At 41.5% G+C, this 25,997-nt stretch overlaps 1 protein-coding gene across 1 annotated transcript in view; it reads left to right on the top strand.

Moving 5' to 3' along the window:
- VOPP1 (VOPP1 WW domain binding protein) overlaps nt 1-21,337 on the top strand; it is a 203,279-nt gene extending 181,942 nt beyond the window's left edge. Inside the window, exon 5 of the mRNA XM_043975239.1 lies at nt 19,634-21,337. Within this exon, the coding sequence (XP_043831174.1) occupies nt 19,634-19,815 (182 nt within the window). The 3' untranslated portion in view covers nt 19,816-21,337. The remainder of the gene's footprint in view (nt 1-19,633) is intronic.
- Nucleotides 21,338-25,997: the final 4,660 nt, after the last annotated feature.

Here is a 25,997-nt window from a genome sequence, read left to right as displayed (position 1 = left end):
GAAATTGTATTTGACAATGGAAATACTTTTAGATATGATCAAGGTCAACATGTAAGTTGACAAATAGCCCACTTAATGATCTTCCTAATAATTTTCCTCCATGCCCCTGAAATGATTGAATGTCTGAGGAGCAGAGGACATTTCTTGTCTTTCCTTCAAAGAATCCTACTACCTTGGGGCAGGTAGGTGGCACAGTGGATAAAGCACCAGCGCTGGATTCAGGACGACCTGAGTTCAAATCTGGCCTCAGACACTTGACACTTAATAGTTGTGTGACCCTGGGCAAGTCACTTAACCCTCATTGCCCCGCAAAAAAAAAAAAAAAAAAAAAAGGATCCTACTACCCATGCCTACTGACTTAATATGTTAGGGTACCCTAACATAGGTTGGTTTGTGTTGGCTAATACAATGTCTTCCTAGGAGATGATTACTAGGTAAACCAATAGATTAATGGATTTGGGATGAAATTGAGTGTTTTCCCCTCCTAATTCATGTTGGGTTCCTTTTTTAAAGTGCCACCTTATCTTTATAACTGATCCCCTGAAAAAAAATAAAAGGCTTCAGTAAGCAAAGGGTCCATCCAGAAGGTATTTTCTTCAGAGTGCAAAAAGCATTTATTTGTTGTCAGAAGACCTGGGTTCAAATCCTGACTCCATAAAGAACTTTGCAGACTTAACACTGCATAAATGTGAGCTATTATCACCATCGTCATCAGTGTCACTACCTAGGCGATCCTGGGCAAACCACTGAATCTCTCCAGGCCCTAGTTTTCTTCCCTTTTAAATTTGTGGCTTGAACTGGGTGACAAATTAGGACTTTCTGTCTTTAGAGACTTTGAAATCTCAGTAGCATTGGCACCTGTTTACAGATGTCTTCCTTAGGGATAGGTTAGAGGGAAGAGCCTGACATCTGGGGGGGGGGGGTTGCTCATTTCTGAATAAATTACTTCCCTCTCAATTAGTCTCCATGTTCTCATCTGCACACTCAGGGGATTGAATTAGACGTTTGCTTCCAAAACTCTGAGTGGCTTTGACAGCATCAAGATGTCCAGGAAGGTGTTTACCCCTCTTGGGAGAGGGACAGTGGAGGTGAGAAGGAAAGAGAAAGAAAAAAAAAAACATGTTCTAGAAATAATATTCACTAGTATTTATAGTGGGCTTTTAAAGGTTGCTAAGCTCTGAATTATGTCATCTTGTCTGATCTTCATAATAACCCTATGAGGTAGGTGCTATCTTTTTTTTCTTAATAGTATTTCCCCCTAATTACATATTAAGATCATTTTCAATATTCATTTTTGTAAGATTTTGAGTTCCACATTTTTCCCCTCCCTCCCTTTCCTCTCCCCTCAAGACAACAAGTAATTTGATATAGGTTATACAGTATAATCATATTAAACATATTTCCACATGAGTTATTCTCTGAAAGAAGAATCAAAACAAAAGGGGAAAACCCATGAGAGAGAGAAAAAAAAACACAAGAAATAAAGTGAAAATTGTATGATTCATTCTGTATTCAGACTCCATAATTCTTTTTCTGGATGTGGAGAGTATTTTCCATCATGAGTATTTTGGAATTGTCTTAATCATTGTATTTCTGAGAAGAGCTAAGTCTATCACAGTTGATCATCACACAATGTTGCTGTTACTATGTACAATGTTCTCCTGGTCTGCTCATCTCACTCATCATCAGTTCATGCAAGTCCTTCCAGCTTTCTCTGAAATCTGCCTGCTCATCATTTCTTACAGCACAATAGTATTCCATTACTTTCATATACCACAAGTTGTTCAGCCATTCCCCAATTGATGGGCATCCCCTCAATTTCCAATTTTTACAAAAAGAGCTGCTATAAATATTTTTGTACGTGTGGGTCCTTTCTCCTTTTTTATGATCTCTTTGGGGTACAGATCTACTAGTGGTAGTGCCGGGTCAAAGGCTATGCACAATTTTATAGCCCTCTGGGTATAGTTTCAAATTGCTCTCCAGAATGGTTGAATCAGTTCACAACTCCACTAACAATGCATTAATGTTCCAATTTTCCCACATATTCTCCAACATTTATCATTTTCCTTTTCTATTATATTAGCCCAGGTGCTGTCTTTAGCCCCATTTTACATATAGGTGAACTAAGGCTGAGGGAGGTTAAATAACTTACTCAAGGTGTCATAGCTAGGAAATATCCAAAGCAGGATTTGAACTTGGGTCTTCCTTGCAGCAAATTCAATGCTCCCTCCAATTTGTTGTTCAGCTTCCCCTAAAGCCTCTGTTTATATTAGTTCTTCTCAGGCAATGTTTCCAACAGATTGGTTTTTCTCCCTTGGTCCATTCTGGTTTTCACAAATCACTCCCAAGATTCTGAAACCTCCTTAAAATAAAGAGTTTCCTGAAGATATTCAATAGAAGAGAGGGGTCCGGTAAGGAAGGCTGCTTTTCAAATAGTCCTTCCCTGTGGGTCCTTCCAGAAGGGCTTGATGCTGTGTAACATCTTGGGGTTTCTTTGGTGTCATTGCGTCAAATTCAGAAGAATTTTCTGTTACTAATCCTTTAGCAGATAAAATGAAAGATCAAATTATTTTGATGAATTTATGAGTGCCTAATGGTTGAAATGGCCAATAAAGGGAAGCTGAACTAGCTGATGTGTCTTTTTAAAAATAATAATAAACATTTTTATTTGAAGTTTTGAGTTCCAGATTCTATCCCTCTTTTCCTTCTTCTCCTCCACCTTACCTGAGGCAGTAAGCAATCAAATATAGGTTATACATGGGCAATTGTATAAAACATTACCAAAGTAGTCATTTTGGATAAGAAAATGAATAAAAGAAAAAAATGAAACAAAGTGAAAAATAGCATGCTTCAGTCCATGATCCATCAATATCAGTTCTTTCTTTGGAGGTAGATAGTATGCTTTATCATTAGTCTTTTGGAATTGTCTTGGGTCATTGTATTGCTGAGAATAGTTGTCATTCACAGTTCTTGATTGAATAAAATTGCTGTCACTGTGTACAATGTTCTCCTGGTTCTGCTTGCTTCATTATACATCAGTTCATATGCCTTTCTAGGCCTTTCTGAAATCATCCAGTTTGTCATTTCTTACAGCACAATAATATTCCTTCTCAATCATATACCACAGCTTCTTTAGCCATTCCCCAATTGATAGGTATTCCTTTGATTTCCAATTCTTAGCGCATCTTGTTTTAAAGCTTAATTATTAATTCCTCTCAGCTCTAATTACCCATTTATATGCAGCATGAATATCCAGAATTTTCCACTATTCTTAAGCCAAGCTCAGTAATAATGAGAAGTTATATTAGTTTGTCATTACTTAGCTAGATGTATGAGTATCACTAGCCATTTTTGAAAAAGAAAGATGAGTTTAGAGTTACAAGGTACCTTAGAGGCAATTGAATCCCATACTCTCATTTTATACATGAGGAAAGTGAAGCATAGAGAGGTTAAATAATTTGCCCAGGATCACACAACTGGTAAATGTCTAAAATAGGATTTGAACCCAGGTCTTCCTGGCTCCTAAGTCTCATTCCCTTAGCTACTCAACCATAATGTCTCTCAAAAGCAAACCATGCAGCTCACACAACCAACAGAGAAAATATTGGTTTATACCTCATTATTTCATCTCAGACAATGAGTATTTCCAGAATCCCAAAGTTTGAAGGAATCTTAGAGGTCATCTGGTCTGCTGCCCTTCAGTCCTCTATGCCTGTCAATGAATTAATCTCTATAAGCAGTAAGTGGTTCTCCAGTCTCTGACCTTTGGTGATGGAGAGCTCACACCTATTCCACTTTAGGATACCTTTCATTGTTATATTGAACTGAAACCTAAAATCTGCCACCCTGTGACTATCATTATTAGCAGAACTAATCATTATTATAATTATTAGCAGAGCTATTTTTTTTTTGGCGGGGCAATGGGGGTTAAGTGCCTTGCCCAGGCTCACACAGCTAGTAAGTGTCAAGTGTCTGAGGCTGGATTTGAACTCAGGTCCTCCTGAATCCAGGGCTGGTGCTTTATCCACTGTGCCACCTAGCTGCCCCCAGCAGAGCTATTCTTTATGGTCCTATTTCTGCCCTCTGGAACCATGATGGAGAAATCTATTCCCCTTCCCCCATGACTGTCTTTTTAAAAATAGTGGAAATTGGCATCATGTCCCTCCCTAAGCATTCTCTTCTCATATGGTTGTGTCCTCCCTGAAAGGTATAGATTATAATCCCGTGTTAATTAAATCTGTTAACATTCCTGCCAGATGTCTTGGATACAATGATTCTCATCTTGAGAGAAAAGTGGAGAAAGGAGAGGAGAGGAGAGGAGAGGAAGAGGGAGGAAGGGAGAGGAGAGAGAGAGAGATGACATTAAATGATTGTGTTTTCCTGATTGTACTAAGGGGTGTGACTTCAGAGTAATGAAACATCATCTCATGTGCCTCATGGAATAAGTCTTTCTGCTTTGGCTGGTAAAGTGAATTTGGCACAGTGATACCATGTTAAATTGGATTGACTGGGCATTCAGGGAATCAGTTTCTAATCTCAGCTCACCTTATTCCCACTCACACCTGAACTGAAAATGCCTCCCCCACCTCCCTAGTGTAGTCCAGTGGAAAAATTGAGGATTTAGGGGAAAAAAAAGAACTGGGTTCTAATCTTACCTCTGCTCCCTTGCCACTCTCTGTGTAATGTTGGATAAAGCACTTTGACCTCTCCTCATCTCTGAAGTGAGGGATATTTGAGGAATCTCTCTAGTTCTAATATTCTAGGAATCTAGTTTCTTATTCTATAAGTATCCAAGTGCTTGAAGGGTCAGCTGTCTTGCAGAAGAGGCAATCCTTTGATTGACTGCCCAGGAAACAGAAGAGTAGTGGTCAATTAAGTGTTTGACAACTGTTTGTTGATAAAATAATTGAAGTGGTAGAGTGACAGATTTAGGCTTATTGTCAGGAGAAACTTGCTAGCAGTTAGAGCTGGGTTGTCTCAATAGGTAGTGAGTTCCATATTAACCAAAGTGTTCCAGCAAAAACTGGAAATTAAATACATTGTCAAGGAATCATATAGGAGCATCCTTTTAAAGCTAGCCTGGAATTTTCAAGGTCCTTTATTCCAACCCCTTTTATTTTATAGTTGAGGAAACTGAGGCTCCCTGAACCCTCCTTAAGTGACTTACTCAGGGTCACACAGACCGGAAGGAACAGAGTTTGAATCTGAAAGGATCATCTGTCTCCCAATCTGCTGTATCCCACTGACAATGGTGTCAAGGGGGTTTCTTTAGAGTTATAGACCATAACTTAAAGACTTCTACTTCCAACAATGAGATACCTGGATCCTGGCACCAGTACCACTAGTAGTATCCTCATGGACCACATTAGGGAAGGACAAACAATTGTCCTGGACTGGTTTGCTGTAGATGGCCAGGCTCATTTAGCAACTTCTCTATAATTTTCTGGTTCCCTACTTCCAAATCCCAAATATTGTGACCAAAAGATCATTCTTAATTTCCCATTTGCCACCCATCTGTCTCCTACTGTCATCCTTTTTTGCACTCTTCTTGGCCTGTAGCACAAACTGTAAATCGAATGGTTCCTTTCTACTAGTAGCCTGGTAAGGAAGAAAGAACACTTTATGTTTTTTAGCTACAATCTAATGAGTAGTTTTAGCCACCAAACTGTATTTCCAACTGTTTCCATTTCCCAGAGTCCATTCAATCAGGCAGTCATTATAGAGCCATAATAGATTCCTATTGGCTCACTGAGACAGCTGGGAATTCTAGTAATCACCTCTGAACTCATTGTGCATATCATCCTTCATTTTCTTTGGTTGGGGAGAACTCCAGGCAAAATCTGCCAGAGCTCTGAAAAGAGGAGATAGAGAAATATAAAGCAATCATGAGAACTGGGGACTGGGATTCCTGATTTTGGAAGAAATGAAGCAGTACCCCTCAGGCCTAGGGATTTATCATGTAAGATTGAATTCCTGTTCCATGGAAATTGGTTATCAGACCAAAAATACATTAAGGGCTTCTCATTTAAAGGGGGCAAAAACATTCCTTCTCTCTCCCTCCCTCCCTCTCTCTGTCTCTTCCCTCTCTCTCTCAAAAATACATACAGGGTTGAACACATCTCTGAGGGAAGACTTTGGCAGGGATATAATGTTAATTCCCTCTGACCAATGGCTGTAGTAAGGAGAGGAAAGAGAATAAGATTTCCCCTCAGAGTCAGCTGAGGAGACAACTTTAATTCCTCAAAACTCCAAGAGGCAGGAACTAATATATATGGATCATAGAATCATAGATCCAGAGTCAGAAGGGACCCCACGGGTCATTTAGTCCAACCCCTCCCTTCACTGAGTTACAGGAAGATGATTGAGGTTCCTAAAGATAACATCATCATTACTAGCAGAGATGTCCTTTATATTGTATCTGCCGTGGGGAGGAGACATTGAGGAGTTCCACCTCCAAAAGAGGCGTGCCCAGCCCTCCTCTGACTCTACTCTTTGTCACAGCAATGTGGGTGATAACTAGAAACAGTGCTCAGAAAAAGCCTGATTCTGTGGCCCAAAGATGGCTAGAATGCCACAGGGCAGCCTTCTGGAGCTTTCTGTGGGTATGAGAAAATCTGCCTTCCCAAAGAGAAGCAACCAATGGGGATGAGTTTTCTCTTTTATAAACTTGAATACTTTCATGGAGCTGCCTGAAAGGGGGCATTTCCTCCAGGTTACAGATGGCAAATCATCCCTTATTTGTCTTCCTCTGATACTTTTGTCCAAGTCCTTCCATGAAATTTCCGTAATTGGCTTATCCTAAGTGATGAGGGCCTTCTTCTGGATCCCTTGAAATTATGTGGAAATGATTGCAGCCTATGGACTATCCAGTTGTTATATCAGCTGATATGGCATAGTGAATAGATCAATATACTTGGATTCAGAAAGACCTTGATTCAAGTCCTGCTTCTGACACTCTCGTGTGATCATGGACAAGTCACTTAAGCTATCTGAGCCTCAATGGTCTCATCTGTGAAATGGGGCTAATAAGATCTTCCATTCCTGTTTCACACTATTAGCATTAAGCTCAAATGAGATATAATGTATCCATGACATGTTGCAGAAATGCCAATTATTGTTACCATTATTATTCTCCCTCACTATATGTGGCTATCGCATATTCTTTCTAATCATATATGTCTTTGATGTTTTCTTTTATGCTGCTGTTATTTGTTGGTAATAATAACAGAGTAAGCTTGTACCTATTTTGTTCCTTCCTATGGAAGGCAGGATATGCATGTATGGTATTTGGAATATAGAACTGGAACCCAGACATCAGACTAAATTCTAATAGTAATGAATTTCTTCCAAGGAGACTCAAATGCTTTGCATACACTGTCATTTCCAAAATTTCTTCAAGATCAATATTAAGCCTCCCCTACCCCTTTGATTTTTTTAAAAAACAAATGGATACATAAGCTAACTATGAACAGTTTTATTTAAAGTTTTGAATTTCAAATTCTATCCCTCCTTCCCTCTCTCCCCTCCCCTCTCCCTGAGGTGGTAAGCAGATAAAGGTTATACATGTGCAATTATATAAAACATAACCATATTAGTCATTTTGTATAAGAAAACTCAAATGAAAGAAAGTGAAAAACAGCATGCTTCAGTCTGTTTTCAAGCAATATCAGTTCTTTCTCTGGAGGTGGATAAGTGCTTCATCATTAGTCCTTTGGGATTGTCTTGGATCATTGTATTGCTGAGAATAGTTAAATAAATCATTCACAGTTCTTCTTCAAACAATATTGTTGTCACTTTGTACAACATTCTCCTGGTTCTGCTCACTTCACTATATATAAGTTCATTCAAGTCTTTCCAGGCCTTTCTGAAATCATCCTGCTTGTCATTTCTTATAGCACAATAATATTCCATTACAATTATATACCAGAGCTTGTTCAGCCATTCTCCAATTGATGGGCATTACTTTGATTTCCATTTTTTAGCCACCACAAGCAGGGCTGCTACAAATATTTTTGTGCAAATAGGTCTTTTTCCTCTTTTTTGAGCTGTCTTTGGGACATAAACCGCTAGCAGTGGTATTGCTGGATCAAAGCGTATGCACAGTTTGATAGCCCTTTGGGCGTAATTCCAAATTGCTTTCCAGAATGGTTGGATCAGTTTACAACTCCACAAAAAGTGGATTAGCATCCCAGTTTTCCCACATCCCTCCAACATCCAACATTTTCCTTTTTTTGTTATATTTGCCACTCTGATAGGTTAGAGGTAAGACCTGAGTTCAAATCCTCGTTCTGCTATTGTTTGGTCTTTTCAGTCATGTCCAACACTTCGTGACCCCATTTGAAGTTTTTTGGCAAAAATACTGTAGTCATTTGCCATTTCTTCTCCAGCTCATTTTATAGATGAGGAAACTGAGACAAACAGAGTTAAGTGATTTGCCCAGGGTCACACAGCTAGTAAGTGTCTGAATCTGGATTTGGACTCAGTAAGATGAGTCTTCCTCAAGCCTGTCTCTCTATCCACTGTATCACTCAGCTGCTCATCCTGGCTCTGCTACTTATTTATGATCTCTGATTCTGCATGAGTCACTTGCCTTTCCTGGGTTTGACTTTTCTGTAAAATGAGGTTTGGGGACCAATGGACTTCTAAGGTTCCTCCCAGTTCTAAATCCTATGGCCTAAGCTGCATTGTTAATGCCTGGGCCAGTATAATTCCATGTGGTCCTGTGTGCCTGTGTTCATGCCTCCCTGATATGTCATACAAAAAGAGTTAGTAGCCACCTATGGATTCAAAGGGCACCACACAGCCCCATTTCTCGCCAAATACCTTCTCTGCTAGCTTTAGAGTTACTTAGATCATAGATTTGATTTGATTTGATTTGATTGATTGATTTTTTTTGGTGAGGCAATTGGGGTTAAGTGACTTGCCTAGGGTCACACAGCTAGTAAGTGTTAAATGTCTGAGGTTAGATTTGAACTCAGGTCCTCCTGACTCCAGGGCAAGTGCTCTATCTACTACACCACCTAGCTGCCCCGATCATAGATTTTAAATCTGGAAATGATTCAAGGCCATTTGATCCAAACACCTCCTTTTTCAAATGAGGAAACTGAGGCCCAAAGAGGGTAAATAATTAGCCCAAAGTCGTACAGGTAGTGGGGTAGCTAGGTGGAACTGTGGATAGAGTGCCAGGCCTGGAGTCAGGAAAACTCATCTTCCTAGGTTCAAATCCAGCCTCTGATACTTACAAGCTATGTGACCCTGGGGAAGTCACTTTATCCTGTTTGCCTCAGTTTCCTCTTCTGTAAAAATGAGCTGGAGAGGGAAATGGCAAACCACTCCAGTATCTCTGCCAAGAAAACCCCAAATGGGGTCACAGAGAGTCAGACACAACTGAAAGGAACCAGTAAACAGGTACTAAGTAAAAGAACCAGATTTGGGTCCAGTTCCTCTGACTTGGCCTCCAATATTCTTTCCAGTTATGATGGGATTTGATGGTAATGTCTTAATGTGATTGACAGTGTTATGTACACATGCAAATACCATTTTGAATCCAATGGGCAGATAGAGTTGCCTCATTAAGAAACCTTCAGCCAAACTCACACAGATCAGCTCATTCCTCTCCCCAGATGTGCTTTTCGTGTGCATTTCCCTGTGTAGGCTTCTCCTATAATTGTACAATACCCATGGGTCATGAGATGAAAGGCAGGTTAATATTTTTGCAGAGCTTCAGGGGCGAAGTTTTGACAGTATGGGAGCAATTTTTTTAAAAGTTCTTTGGAGAGAGAAGGCACTAAATGGGCAATAACATCATAACGATGCTGTTTCTCATCCAGCTCTGAAGACGGCATCTGCTTTTTATTTTCAGACATCATTGTATCTAGTAAGCCTTGGAAAACATTCTCCCCTGATGCCTTTCTTTTTTTTTTTTTTCTGTTGGAACAGATGAAATTGTATTGCTGTTATTTTCTTCCCCCACAGCTGTCAATCTTATTTCCTAGCTTTTCAGGGTCAATGATCTGAGCATCATTAGACTTAACCCATGGGCTGTCAGTTGTACTAGCTAAACATGATTGTTAGTATGTTCGAATGGAAGGGACCTTAGGTATCATTGAGGTCACCCCATTTTAGAAATGAGCAAATGAGATCCAGAGAGAAGTGACTTGCCCAAGGCCACACAGTCATTAAGTGGAAGAGCTGAAAGGAAAACTCAGATCTTGGGATTTTATATCCATTATTTTTGTTTGGTTGGTTTTTTGTTTTTGCTGTACCATACTTATGTGAATCCTCCTTGTTTTATTCTTCAAGAGGGAGAAGATAAAATCATAGAACTTTAGGGCTAGAAAGAACCTTGTGGAGAACATCAAGTCCTCATAAATATTATCCTGCAGTGAATTTATTAGCAGAAGGTCTGGGTTCAAATTCTAGTTCTTTCACTTTTTACCAGTTTGACCTTGAGAAAGGTCATTTCACTTCATTTACAAAAGGGGCAGCTAGGTGGTACAGTGGATGAAGCACTGGCCTTGGATTCAGGAGGACCTAAATTCAAATCTGACCTCGGACACTTGACACTTACTAGCTGTGTGACCCTGGGAAAGTCACTTAACCCCAACTACCTCACACACACACAAAAAAAGATGTCCTTATTTACTAATACAGGGATGGGACTGGGTAATTATTGAGGCTTTCTCTGGCTTCAGGGGTCCTATGATCCCAGGATATAGTCCTTGGAATAATGGAGCATCACTGCACACTGAAGCAACCTCCATAATTAGAGCTAAAAGACTTGGTTACAAATTCTAGTTCTTCTACTCACAAGCTGTGTGATCTCAGGCAAATTATTTAACTTCTCTGAGCTCTAGTTTTCTCATCTGAAAAATGGGGCTAATAATTCCTCTTCAAGAAACCTTGTGGGGTTGTTTGAAGATCAAGTAAGATGATGGATTTAAAAGCTTGTGGTAACAACATACCACCATAGAAGTGCCAGCCTTTGGGAATGAATGTAGCCTTGCTCACACAAGTGATTATTCATGTTAAGCACCTGGGTTGACAGATGAGGAAACTGAGGCTGAAAGAGTAAATGATTTGTATACATACAACTAGAAAGCCATAGGACCTGTGCTAGACTCTGGGTTTCCTGAAGCTTGATCCATTTGTCTTTTGGATACCACCATAAAACACAGAGCAAGAGGTCAGAGTGGAGAGCCAGAATAAGAAGAATAAATTTAATCTCTCTCTGATATTGCAGAGAGAGGATTCACCTTGGGCTGGCTTGAAAAGTCTGCTAAGTTTGACTCACTGATCTTGACCTAGAGCTGTTCTGTTTGCAAACGCTGCCCTTTGATTATCTCACTTGCTCCAAATATAAGTTCTGAAGGCTTGAGGTCCTAGCAAGGAGGCCTCCTGTGTGTGTGTGTGTGTGTGTGTGTGTGTGTGTGTGTGTGTGTGTGAGAGAGAGAGAGAGAGAGAGAGAGAGAGAGAGAGAGAGAGAGAGAGAGAGAGAGAGAGAGAGAGAGAGAGAAACAGAGACAGACAGACTTGTGCAATGGAAAGGAAAAACATTTACTAAGTGCTTTCTCTGCATGAAGCATTAAGAGCACAAGATCCAAATAGCAAATCCAGACTCCCTGCTCTCCAGGAGTCATATACTAAGAGGAGGAATGGGCACATCGAACAAAGAGGGTTCATGTTTATGTTCAGTTCTTGGTAGATGGCAAAGCTAGGGAGGACTTGGGCAGAGGAAGCAGCAGGGCAGATGGCAAGACCCAGAGGAGCAGGGGGAGTGATGACAAGGCACATGAGCCCCCAACCAAGAGGATAATGGAGTGTGGGTGGGCTCTTCCTAGTTCATAGATGAGGAAAAACCAAAGGGATTTCCCTTGGTCACATGGGCAGTGAGTAAGCCATGCTTTCAGCCCAGGTTTCTTTGAATCCTGTTTCCCTGTTTTTCCATGGCACTATATTGGCTCTCACGTATTATTTGATAATTTTTTACATTGTTCATAAAATTATAGAAAAGAAACAGGAAGGAAACTTAGAGGTTTCTAATCCAGCTTCCTCATTTTAAAAGGAAGAGAAGTGACTTACTTCCTTAAGGTCACATATGATGGAGAATCCAGGTGTTCCCCATTCCAAACCTCTCTCCAATCCATCAGTGGAAGTAAGATTGTCCTAATAATTACATTATTTTGCTCTTCCATCTTTAGGGAATGGGAATGTTCCTGCTTCATAAAAAGAGTGGCATTCAAGTTGTCATTCCTGGTCTTATCTCAACTTCCCCCTCACTGACTTAGCTGCTGTTTCTTACACATAGCAGGTGCCACCTAAGTGTTTGTTGAATCAAGTAGAATTAAATTAACAGTCCAGAGGGAGTTTAAAAGTGGGATACAGTAAGTACTAGGTACAGACAGTTCCCAGCTTAACGAGTTCATTTGTATGTTGATGGATTCTTCTTCAGGGAAAATGAATTTTGAGTTCTCAGATAATAAATGAGAGTTAGTCCACAAAAGTCAGTTTAACCCTTGATGTAGCTGAACTAGCAGTCAACTAGATGTAAACAAAGTTAGAGTAAAAAGGGGGCCTTAGTTTTCATTTAGTCCAATGCTTTCAAAACTTTTTTTTTTTTTGCATATTGTCTTCTCCATTCAATTGTAAGCTCTTGAGGGCAGGAACTGTCTTTTTGTATCTGACACATAGTAGGTACTTAATAAATGTTTATTGACAGACTGACTTTCATTTTATAGATAAGGTGCAGTGACAGAAGTGATTTGCCCAAGATCACCCATCCAATTAGAAGCTAGCAGCAGGCCTTCGGTCTACTGTCTCTTAGTCCAGTGGTCTTTACCCTGTAATACATTGCCTCAGTTTCCTCCAATATTTTGAGGGGGAAAATAAAGAAGAAAAATGTCATCCTTACATAATTCTTCCTCCTGCTACTTTCCCCCCTTTATTTGAAAGAACAAGAAGAAACTTCCAGAAGAAGCTTCTCTTAGTAAAATATTTCATCCTGATCAGAGAATATATTAAAGGAATAGCAGCACCTATTCATCACTGATGGGGGAGTGATATTTTAATCTCCCTCCTACATCCCTGGGCTAGAGTCCAGTAGTTTTGCTTCCTAATGCACCTCCAAACCTGCCGAGACAAACCACTGAACTACGGTCACAGCTGCTGACTCGTCCTTCTTTCCCTGAAGTAAATAAATGCTATGTATATTCCAAACCTGAAACTTGAAGAGGAATACTAAATTTAAAAGCACCATGTATATTATCTCCATCTGTAGCTAGGAATTTAGCCATAATCTTCCCACAGTCATTCTCTTAGTATTTTTCAGGAATTTAAGGGAAGTTGAAAGGGATATCACAGCATGCCTGGATTCCAGTTAGCTGTGCAACATGTTATCTTTACTACTATTCTTATCTAGATAAAAGTAGAGATTCTCAGATATTAATGACAATTGCCAAGGTGGGAGGGGAGAGAATCCACAAGTTCTTACATCATTCCTTCAACTCTAGACTTTGAGTTAAAATGTCAAGGAGGATAGGGAATCCGAGCTGTTGTTGTTGGTCCTTCATTCTCAAAGAAGACCATGACATAGGTGTGAATTGTATTTAAGTGAGGGAGGGCTGTTCTAAGTCACCAACCTCACTCTCTCCTACAGAGCCATCTGGGCCCAGTGGCATGATATATATCAAGATGACTGGAGATGGCCCCATGTGTTTAAGGCAATTGGGATTAAATGACTTGCCCAAGGTCACATAGCTAATAAGTGTCTGAGGTGAGATTTGAATTCAGGTCCTCAACTCCAGGACCAGTGTTCTACCCACTGTACCACCTAGCTGCCCCCAGGGAATCAGGGCAGGGGTTTCAAGGAAGAGGGAATAGCTCCCTGATTCTGAGAGCAGAAAAACATTACAATGGTGTTTTGTGTTTTTTTTAATTTATGAGAAATTAAATTGACATAAAACTAAGAAAACAACCTGAGAGTAAATCAAGTGTCAGCTAAAATAATAATAGGAATATCAATATTAATAAAAATTATAGCTGGCATTTCTGTAGTGCCTGAAAATTTCCAAAGCACTTTACAGATGTTATCTGGTTTGATTCTCACAACAACTTTGTGGGGTAGGTGCTGTTATTCATCTCTGTTTTATAGATGAGGCTGAGAGAGGTTAAGGGAGGTAATTAATATGCTGATGGCTACAACCTGAAGGATCATTACTGAATCTCGCTGGCTTAGATGCTTTAAATCTTGAACATGAGTATCAGAGAGATGAAAAATAGCATTTCAGTAGCACGGATGTAGATTGTCATGATAATAAGGTTTTGATTCAATTTCATATTGTCGACACTTAAATTCTAATTCCATCCATCATCCCACGATTATCAGACTTAATTGGGAATTCTGTAGTAATTTGATTCACTTACATTTAACAAACATTTATCACATGCCTAGCAAGAGGCAGGTTGGTATAGAGGAGGATGGGCTTTGGAGTCAAGAAGTCTTGACTCAGAGTCTCACCCCCCAACACATGCTAGCAATGTGGCCTTGCACAAGTAGCTCTGTTGACCTCTCAGGAAATACACCAGACATTTCTCTAAGACTAAATCACTGAGGGCAGCTAGGTGGCAAAGTAGATAAAGCACTGGCTCTGGATTCAGGAGGACCTGAGTACAGATCCGGCCTCAGACACGTGACCCTTACTAGCTGTGTGGCCCTGGGCAAGTCACTTAACCCTCATTGCCCCACTCCCCCCCAATTTTTTTTTTAATTTTTAAAAATTAAAAAAAAATTAAAAGACTAAATCACCAAGTAGGGGCCAGCTTTCATTGATACAATGATTTCCTTCACCAGGAAGTCTCTACACTAATAAAATCACCGGTCTGGTCAAAAGAGGGGGAAAAAGTGCCTAATACTGTGGATTAGACTTGGTGTTTAATTAAAATGGTCCTGCTGTTATGAAATTTAGGGGGAGGCTCTGAAACCTTCATATTCTGCTGCAATCCTCTGTCTTTTATGGTACCTGTACTCTATGCATCAGTATCCACTGTATTATTCTGTAGTAACATCAATTCAATCAGGTACCCATGTGGGGAAGGGGGCATCTCGATTAATGGTGACCCCAGGGTCTCTGGTAACGGGGAGTTCGGGTCTTCCACAGGAGAGGGAGGCAGCTGGCCTGGTTTCTTCAGAACAGAGCTATGGTCATTCTGAGTCTCCAGTAAGTTGTCATCTATGTTTTTGGCCACAGTTTAGCTTTTGGATGAATAGTATCAGCAGCAGGGTCTGAGTCTACTGTAGCAAGAGCTGTGGTGAAGAAGGAGGAGGAAAGAGGAAGAAGGGTAGTCTCAAGCAGGATATATAGCTTTGGATGTGGTAGTGACAGGAACCTTCAAGTCTAGGAAGTGGTGGGGGATTAGAGAGGATGGATGGAGGACCACTTGTTGTTAAAGAATGTGTGTTACTTCAGACATCCTTAGGTCAGAGACTCCCTGTGTTGTATTACAAAGTAGGGATATCTACCATCAATCCCTACAGCAGTAGGGCTGTGAGTAAGAAAGTCTCCTTTCCCCCAAACTGTGCACTAGCGATCAACCTGCAAAGTGGCTCCGCAAAATTCCCTGAATGCTGCTTTGCCATGGGGTGGCTCCCCATGGGTAGCTTTTCATGTGGGTCACTGTTTTGTTGCCACTGCCCCATCAACTGTTTCTCAATATCCCTGTGTTCTCTGAATTCCTTAAGACTCACTGTATAAATCCATACCCATGGCAGAGATTCGTCAATCTGCCAAAGCTGATTGGGAGCTAGGAAAATGTCAGTCTAGGGCATTCTGACACGTTGTCGAAATGGCTTTGCTTTGGAAGATCATTTGGCCCACAGGGACCGTGTTAGAATAAATGAGGGGGCCCTCTATGGAACCAATGCTTGGCACTCCTTGAGAGCAGGCATTCTTTACACCTGAGGCATTATCACTGTGCTGTCAGACATCGCAGAAAACATGTCAGAAATGAGAACACTGAATGTACACAGGCTCCTGCCTCTGAGAAAGGCTAGACCGTGAAGATCTCTAAGGCTTAAATTAGGCACAGCTTGTCCACAAGTTTGAGCTCCCTTATTTACCTCAGTTGGGTTGTGGTTACCCCCAAGAGATGTGTCTGTGTCCATGTATTTGTTAATTAAATGATTCACTGAATAAGCATTGATTATGTTCTGACTATATGTAAGGTCATACATTCGAGTTCACAGAGTCCTAGACTTAGAGGCAGAAGGGAACCTGGAGGCCAACTAGTTTAGCTTCCTATATTTTACAGATGGGGAAACTGAGGTGCAGAGGGCTTAAGTGACTTTCCAAAAGTTACATATAGTAAGTGGCAGAGGTGGGATATTGAAACCCAGGTTCTCTGACTCCAAATCCAATCATTTTTCTACTGTACCACATCACTCAGATTCTTTAGTAAGTGTGCTAACAAGGATACCAAAAGTAAACAGACTTTGACATCAAAGCCAACTCTGTTATAATTTATTCTTTGACACAATGGGAAGAACCTGGCGCCCTGGAATCAGAGGACCTGTGTTCAAATCACACGTCAGCTGTGTGACCACTTAATCTTCTTGGGCCTCAATTTCCTCATTTATAAAATGAGAGGAGGTAACACAGTGTATAGAGTACCACACTTCCTGAGATGAAATCAGGCCTCAGATACTTACTAGTTGTTTGATCCTGGGAAAGTCGTTTAACCCTGTTTGCCTCAGTTTCCTCATCTGTAAAAATGAGTTGGAGAAGGTGATACTCCAGTATCTTTGCCAAGAAAACCCTAAATGGGGTCAGACATGAATGAAAGACTCAACAACAACAATGCAGAGGTTTGGAGTAGATGGCCTTTAAGTCTATGCTTTTTTGACATTTTAGATAAGATTTTGATAAGATTTTAGGACTGGAAGGGAACTCCAGAGACTACCTAGTACAACCCCTTCAATTCCACAGAAACTGAGATCGAAAAAATGGTCCGTAGGTTGCCCCAGGTTACACTGCCGGTTAGGGGCAGGTGGGATGAGAACCCAGCTTTCTCCTGAGTTCAAGCCTGGAGTATTTTCTACGATATCCCATTGTCCCTTGAGGAAGGGAAGAAAGACAAACTTTTCCTCCCCTCAGTTCTGGGGCCACTCATTCCCATCCTTGGACAGTGTAGGTGAAAGTATTAAAAAAAAAAAAAAAGGTGTTCCAGTTCCCTTCCTTGGGCTCAAGGGATATCCTGTGCAGAGGAAAACACCATCTCCCAAATCCATCCCCATCTCATTTCCTCATCAAGGAGAAAAATGAGCAAGGGAAGGGAAACTAATTAAAGAGTCCTTTACTCACAGGGAATGAGTTCTTCCTAGTCTTGCCAAAGATGTTCATTGGATAGTTTCTTTCACTCTGGATGACTTGTTACCTCCTTTCGTGGGCAAATTAGCTAATTATGGAATTGTGATGGGTTTGTAAATCCATCCTGCCAAAGAATGTTGAGTGATAAGTCAAAATGAGGCCCCTCAATTTACAATCATCCCACTTGTACTTTGAGGTAAGGACTCTCAGGAAGCAATTACAGGCATACAGTATGGGAGGGAGTAGGGGAACATAGGTGCCTTCAATTTTCAATTTAAATCAACAGGCATTAGTTAAGTGTTAATCACGGGCCGGACCCTGTTCAAAGACTTAAATGAAGCAATCTCTGCTCTCAAGGAACTTACAGTCTATTAAGGAAACAATATGTATACAAATAAAGATGGGAGGAGTTCCCAGTTATCCAAAGATACAAATAATTGGTACCTGGAAAAAAAGGCCTATTTAAGTGAATGCTCTGAAAATGAGGACCAACCTTTCATATAAAATAGTTTTTTTTTTTAAGGGTTAATTGCGGGGCAGCTAGGTGGTATAGTGGATAAAGCACTGGTCCTGGATTCAGGAGGACCTGAGTTCAAATCCGGCCTCAAACATGACACTAGCTGTGTGACCCTGGGCAAGTCACTCAACCCCCATTGCCCTGCAAAAAAATTAAAAATTAAGAAATTAAAAAGGGTTAATTGGGAATTTTTCTTGAAATGTGAAATGAAAAACTATAAAAATAAGTTTATTTTATCTCATATTTGACAAAATTAAGGTTATAATTGAAACTATGCTCTAATTCTTAGAATGAATCAAGTATTATTTAGGGGTTTTTTGCCATTATTTTTCTGGCAAAATTCTATGACAACACAATACAACATCCTTACTTTATGACTTAAAAAGATAGCCATTGTTGGGGGAAAAATATTCCAAGGCTTCATCAGTTTTCTCAAGGTCTTTTAAAAATTCTTTGATATGAAAATTGTTCTCTTTTGAAGCCTATTGGAAAGTAAAGGAGTGATTAGGGCGGTGGTGGTGGTGGTGGTGGTGGGGAGATTGGCAGAGATAAACATTTTTGTTTAGGGGGAAAGATATTTGAATGGGGACTAATTTTCTAAGTGATCAGTTCATTAACAAATATTTTCATGTTTTGCTTCTCAAGACTTGTAGGGAGGTAGTTTGACATAGTGGATTGAAAGCCTTGGCCTCTGAACTAAGACCAGGGTTCAAGTTCACCCCAAACACGTATTGCCTCTGGACCCCTGAGACAGTCACTTAATCCTCAGTAACCCCTGGGCCAATCAGGTTTTGATCTGCATTGGGGGAGGGAGTTCCCTTCACATGTCCAGACCAAGATAAATGACAAATTCAGAAATGTGAGATGACTTGGATATCGGATATTCTGCTAAAAAGAACCCCTTGTAAATGCAAAATATATATTACTATATACTAAGTAATGTTGGGGGAATGGGACATTAGTTACTGAGGTGATCAGGAAAGGCAAATGGGAGGGGTCATGGGAGCTGAGTCTTAAAGGAAGCCAGGGATGTTAACCCATGGAAGGAAAGAAGGAATGCCTTCCATTCTCATGATAGAGTCAGTTCCAAAGTACACAGATGGGAGATGGAATGTCAATGTGAGAGGCCAACCAATATGAGAGGTTGGGATATAGAGGGGGCACCAAGGGGAATCAAGTGCGTTAAGGAGGGGATAGCATGGTAGAAAAAGCACTGTACTAAGAACCTAGAGACCTGAATTCGGGTCCTGGCTTTGCCATTACCTAACCATGTGGCTGTGAACATATTCCTGAACCTCCCTGGGCCTCAGTTTCTTCATCAGTGACCCTTTCAGCTCTGACGGTCTTTCATCCTTTTGGGGAAGGCTTTACTGTTGGGCAAGAAATCCAGCTAAGGGGGCAGCTAGGTGGTGCAGTGGATAAAGCGCCAGCCCTGGATTCAGGAAGACCAGAGTTCAAATCTGGCCTCAGACACTTGACATTTACTAGCTGTGTGACCCTGGGCAAGTCACTTAACCCTCATTGCCCTGCAAAAAAAAAAAAGAAAAAGAAAAAGAAATCCAGCTAAGATCATAAGGTTAGGGCTAGAAGGGACCTTAGAGGGCATCTTGACCACTTGTGGCCCAGGGGAGTCACACCCCATTCCACAAGGAGTAAATGGCAGAGAGAGGGTTTTAACCCACATCCTGAGCCTCCAAATCCAGCCATTGATCCATTTGTGCCATGCTTATATCCTCTTCTCCCCCTTTTCTTTCAGGAGCCCAGCAACCAGGCATGCCATATTACACTGACCCCGGAGGAGCTGTGGTGAACCCAATGGCGATGGCTTTCCACGTCCAGCCCAACTCACCCCAGGGCACCCCAGTTTACCCACCCCCACCCTCCTACTGCAATACGCCGCCTCCCCCCTATGAACAGGTGGTGAAGTCCTCCAAGTAGTGGTGATGGAAGGCCAGGTGATTTGATGCTGTGGGGAGAAGGCACCATGGGGCAGTCCCAGGGAGCTGAGGGAGGGGGCCTCGGCATTTCTGAGATACTAGTCCTTCTACCCTCCCTACCCCCATCAATGTTAGTCACAAGGAATGATCTTCTGGGCTGCCTGTGGATCCATTTCCCTTTGATGTCTTCAAAGCAAGCACAATGCCCCTTCGGAGGGTTTTATGGAGACCTCTCTTTTAAAGTCACATTGCGTGTGTGTGTTGGTGTTTTCTGTTTATTTATTGTTTCTGTTTGTTTCCCAGACCGTTGAAGCACCGGGGCTGAGGGTGGTTGTTGTTCCGGGGTCTGTCAGAGCCATGAGACGCTGTGGCCATGCCCTGAGGGCAGTAGCACTCAGTGGTCTTCTGCAGACCTAAAAGGGAAAGCTAGTCCAAGCGTAACAACAGTGTGGGAGGTCCTGGGAGGGAACAGATCTTTCTTTTCTGGTTTTAAGGGCAGAGAGGAAACAGCTCAAGATGGAGCCTAGCATTTCCATGACAAGTTTTGTTCTGCTGGACAGAAAGGTCTCTGGCCTTGGGAACACTCAGGTCCAGCTCAGCTCAACCTTTGACCCATCCACTGGTGCAGAGATGACATGTTTTGGGATCACCTGTTGGCAGTGGATCTCCTGTTAGCGCGTCTCCCTTCCTTTCATCGGTGTTCAAGGTGTTCGTACTTCCTTCTTAGGAGTGGGAAAAGGGAAGACAGAAGAGGAGAATGCCATCTTAAGAAGCCTCTCCATCACTTCACCAGCTACATTCACACCCCAAACACTTAATTCTAGACGCGGAAGGAGACTAAAGAGCTCATATTTCATGTAGGGTAAAGATCAGAAGGAAATTAACGGCCCACTCAGAGTCCCACGGTTCTCCAGAAATCATTAAGGGATGTGGGAATTCCTGGAAAACACAGTAATGTGTTTTTAAAACCAGTGTCTTTGGTTGGAGGAAACAGCTTCCCTTCACCTATGGCTCATTGGAAAGACCTTTCCCATGTGATGATGACTTGATGATGACCCCATGGCCCTTCAGTAAGAACTGTGGATCTAAAGGAGAGTGAACCATCTCCAGATTATCCTTGTGTTGGTTTCCCATGTCTCCTGCCAGCCATCCCACCCTTCCCTATGTTCAAAGCTGCCCCTATTTTCTTCATGGAAGCACTGCTGTTTTCTGAGAGGTCTCTGGGTAGAAATGATCAACAGTTTCTAAGTGATCACTCCTGGGTTCAGAGGCATGTAGAAAGTGACCACCCCTCCCCCTAATGTGTTATTTAAATAATTTTTATTGATAGCCTTTGTTTTTATGTCATCTGTATTTCCCAATGAATCCTCCCTCCCCACAAGAATTATCCTTTATAAAGAAGAATAGAAGGAAAACTAACCAACATATTGAAAAAAGCTTGTTTTTATATGCAGTATTCCACACTCATAGTCCTCCACCTCTGCAAAGGAGTGGGTCCCATAGTATTTTGGTTTTTGTTTTAGTGAGGCAATTGGGGTTAAGTGACTTGCCCAAGGTCATACAGCTAGTAAGTGTTAAGTGTCTGAGGTCAGATTTGAATTCAGGTACTCCTGACTCCAGGGCTGGTGCTCTATCCACTGCGCCACCTAGCTGCCCCCTCCCATAGTGTTTTATATGTCTTTTGAAAGCAAATAATCAAATTCCACAAAGTTGACACATTCCCTGAGAAAACTCCCTTCCATATTCTTTCATTGGTAAACCTGAGTGAATCCCGAGGGCCAAACATTCCTATTTTTCAAGTTAATTCTCATGGGAGCCTGTGACCACCCCATCACACAAATACCAACTCTGTCCCCAAGTGTGGACAGTCAGTCATTCATGTCTTAAGAGAGACCACTAGGAGTCTTGATGACGACACTTATTTAGCTCAGAGGTAAGAGACTTCATGGAGATCTCAGGATTGGTCTCTGGGGCTCTCAAATAGATGAGCTCTATTGGGAAAGAGATGAGAATCCTGAGATTTGATTACAGGTGGATTTCTGAAAAGCACAAAATCCCTCCCGATTTTATTTTCCCCAGTAGTTAAGTCAGCGTGAAGCCTGAGATAGTTCACATGTGATTTAACTCAATCTCAGGATATGCTTCAAAAATGTGACTCCTTGAGTAATAAACATTCGCCTTCTTAGTAGGCTTGATCTCCAAGTCCAGTCCAATGGGATGAGGCCCTCAAACAAAACGTCTTTCCCTAGTGTTAGGAGAATTCAACCCAGACATTGACCTGATGCCAAAAGTGAGACAAAGGCCACAGACCACCCCTCCCATTCACCAGGTATTTATTTTTCCTTACACATGGAAAATAACTTTTTGAAATTGTTAATTGATAACACTTGAGCATACAAGGTTTGTTCTTTGTATCCTAGCAAAATTAGCTTAGCTTTCTGTATCCAGCTTTCCTTAGAATAGGACTTCAGAATTTTTTTTTTAATTTTTATGTTGGGGATCCCTTCTCAAGAATAATTGTTTTAAAAAATTCACAATTTGAGAACTACATTTCAGTTAAAGGTTAGTAATAATAAATTATTTTTTCCCATCCAAATTCACACCATATCCCTTTCCCGGGTTGTTGAGTCTATGGGCAACATTGTGTTTTGAGGGGATCCATATGTATCTAAAACAAAGTCCTCTTTTAGAATCAAAGTGTTTTAGGGAATTCTATTTTGACAAAGACATGTTAACAAAGAGAAGGAAACCCAAATGGATGGAGATGAAATTTGTCCTGCAAATTTGCTGCCAGGAACCATGGCCAATCTTGGGCTGCTTCAGGTTTCTGGACCCTCACCAAGATGACCCCAGACTCATATCCTGGATGTGAAGAAAAGGACCACACAAGGTTCCCACCTAAGGAACAAATCTTTGGGTCAAAAAGTCTACCTGGTTATGTGCATACCTATACATAAATGCATATAGACATAGACATATGCGTATTGTTATTTATACACACATATTTTGAACAAAGAAGCAGTGTCTGGCTTCAGTCCCACAGTCCAGCTGAGTTAGCAATCAAAAATCCAGATGGCCATAAGAGAAGTTGTGTTTTTTTTGGGGGGGGGGCGGGAAGGAGGGAGGAGGAAGAGCCCGAAGATACTAGAAGATTGGTGTTGGTCTACAGTTTTCTATATTATATATGTGCAAGGAAAAAAAAAAGATGTTTTCCCAGAAATACGGGCTAGAACCCAGTTACAGTGAACTCTGATACTGTATATTGAAATTCAACTTCTGGTGAAGTTTTCCTACAGTCCTTGTCTCCTCTGTTAATGTCGGTGGATTCTACCCACCTCTTCATCTTTTAACAGTGAGCTCAGCCTCCTGGTGTGGTGAAGTCACTAAGTCCCTACCTAGCGATTACAGCAGAATCCACAGGCGAAACCCCAAAGTCCCTTACAGGTTCTATGCATGCTTTTCCTCTGCAAAACTTTGATGATTTCTGTTCTTTTTTTCTTTCTATTTTTAGAAAAAAAATAATAATAAAGTACCTTTTGATAGGGTCTTGTTTCCTATGTATGCAAAATAAAAATCTATTTGGGTGTGTGTCTCGGTTGTTTTGCTAAACACAGGGAGTGAGGTTCCACATATTTATGAGGCACCTGCCATATACTAGGCATGGGAGATTTAAAGTAACAAATCTGAAATGGTCCCTGCCCCCAAGAAGCTTATGTTGTATTAGAGGGAACGTGACACAGATAGTATAATACAAGGAAAGGAGACAAAAGAGATCCAGGCCAAGTGGTCTGGGAATTTATGAGGACAGAGAGAAGACTTTTAACTGGGGTCGGGGTGGGGATTGGGGATGGTCAGTCAGAAAAGGTGGAAACTTAGCTCAATCTTGAATTCTACAAGGTGAATTTGAGAAGATTGTGCATCCTGGGCATGTTGGACAGCCCTGGGGAAGGCAAGACAACGTAGGGAGTGTGCTGAAGTAACCTGAGGACCTGAGTTCAAATACTAGTGAAAAGCCTTGAGCAAAACACTGCTTTACCAGGGATTAGTTTCCTCATCTGAAAAACAAGAGGTTCTGACCCATGAGCCACATATATGGCCGATCATAACTCTAGAGCTGGAAGGAATTCAGCCGAGGCCTAGGGATGGCAAGTGACTTGCCTCAAGATTCCGCAAATACTGAGAGGGATTTTTGCAGGAGAGTAGGGGAATGGGGAGACGTAGTCTCTATCTTATCCAGGTTGAAAGTTCAGCAGGTGTTCAAAGGCTTGATTGAACTACTGGTCAGCGTGGAAGCTTTGATCTGTTCTATTTCCAATCTGGACTGGTTCAGCCCTCAGGCAACCTGGTGACCCTCATCCCCCAAGGAGGAGATCACCATAGTGATGGTGCTGGATCTAGGGTAGACTTTAAGATGCCCTGCAGGGGCAGCTAGGTGGCACAGTGGATAGAGCACTGGCTCTGGAGTCAGGAGTACCTGAGTTCAAATCCAGCCTCAGACACTTAACACTTACTGGCTATGTGACCCTGGGCAAGTCATTTAACCCCAATTGCCTCACCAAAAAAAAAAAATTCCCTGCAGCTAAGAGCTCCTGTGCTCAAGCCCTCCACTAATGTAAGTCTCTCCAGTAGCTGGGATTACAGGCATGCACCACCACACCTGGCAAAGATGAGATGTGAACCTCATTTCGGAGGAATGACCTCCAAATCTACCATCCTAGGAGCTTAAGTCACGGTGGGACAATGTGGAATGAAGCTGAGGAGGAAGATTGTAGTTAGGTTGTGGAAGAACTGAAGAGGTATTTTATCCTAGTGGCCACAGGGAGCCACTGAAGATGGGGGAGAGGGGAAACAGTAGTATGATCACACCTGTGCCTTAGGAATGAAGAGGAGAAAGAGTTGAGGCAGGGAGACCAGGAGAGATGCTAGAGGGAGCAGTGATGAGGAAGCTTCTAGCACCCTTTCTCATGCTCCTTGGGGTGTAACTGAGATTACTGCATAGTTCTAATGTTTGGCTATACTCATGTTCATTGAACACTTTTTTGCTCAGTCTTGTAGGGGCTTCAGGTACCTAGAACAGTGTTCTTCATCTAAGTGTTTAACAAATGTATGTTGAGTGAACTCCAGAACTAGCACTTAATGGGGATGGTCGGTCAATCTACATTTATGAAGTACTTATTATGTACCAGGAGCTCTGGTAAGTGCTGGGGATACAAAGAAAGGCAAAAGACAGTCCCTTCTCCTAAGATGCACAGAATCTAATAGAGGAGACAACAAGCCAACAAAGAAGCTAGATGCAGGATAAATCGATAGAGGGAAGGCACTAGCATTAAGATGGGCAGGAGGGTGTACATACCTGTACTGCTTGCCATGCCAAATTGTGAGAATACAGTGAGAAAATTAATGTAACGTTCTCTGCTAACCTTAATGATGTACAAGACAGCCATGACAAAGAACATTGTGTGTCAAAAGATTTAGAACCATTACTTTCTTCTTCTTCCTCTTCTTTTTTGGTGAGGCAACTGGGGTTGACTTGCCTAGGGTCACACAGGTAGTAAGTGTCAAGTATCTGAGGCTGGATTTGAACTCAGGTCCTCCTGAATCCAGGACTGGTGCTTTATCCACTGTACCACCTAGCTGCCCCAGAACCATTATTTTCATCAGAGGAGGGAGAGATGATTTCTAGCACAGAGGACAACTTATAGGGTATCTGAGGAGAAATGGACAATCATGGCCTCAGAAGAAATGAGAAAATGGATGACCCTTCTCTATAGATGTGAAGAACTATGGATGTGGAATGCATATGGGTGCATATGCCGGTAGGTGGCGTTGGTGGGTTCATTGGGTTTGGGTGCAAGAGATGGCTTGCTGAGGAGAAGAAAGGGAGGGTTACATTTGAGGTTTAAAAAAGTATCAATAAAAATTAGATTCCAAAAAGCCAAATAGGACTTCAGTAAATAGAGATGGGGGGCAGGAGAGAGAGAGAAGCATGGGAAAATTGCCTTTCTCTAGTTCTTCTGGCATTAGGCGGTCTTATAGCCCGGAAAGATATGAGACAATACTATTACCCCAGGTTTACAAAGGCACATTTAAAAATTAAGTTGAGGAAGGGATTAGCCAAGGCAAGTGGGGAAATAGAAGCATTGGCCATGGAAGCTCAGTGGCTAAAATTAAGCTAAGTCCCTA

Source organism: Dromiciops gliroides, chromosome 1 (assembly GCF_019393635.1).
Source record: "Dromiciops gliroides isolate mDroGli1 chromosome 1, mDroGli1.pri, whole genome shotgun sequence".
Taxonomy (NCBI): Eukaryota; Metazoa; Chordata; class Mammalia; order Microbiotheria; family Microbiotheriidae; genus Dromiciops; species Dromiciops gliroides.
Note: the sequence above shows the minus strand (reverse complement) of the source record. Positions and strands in the feature narration are given on the sequence as shown.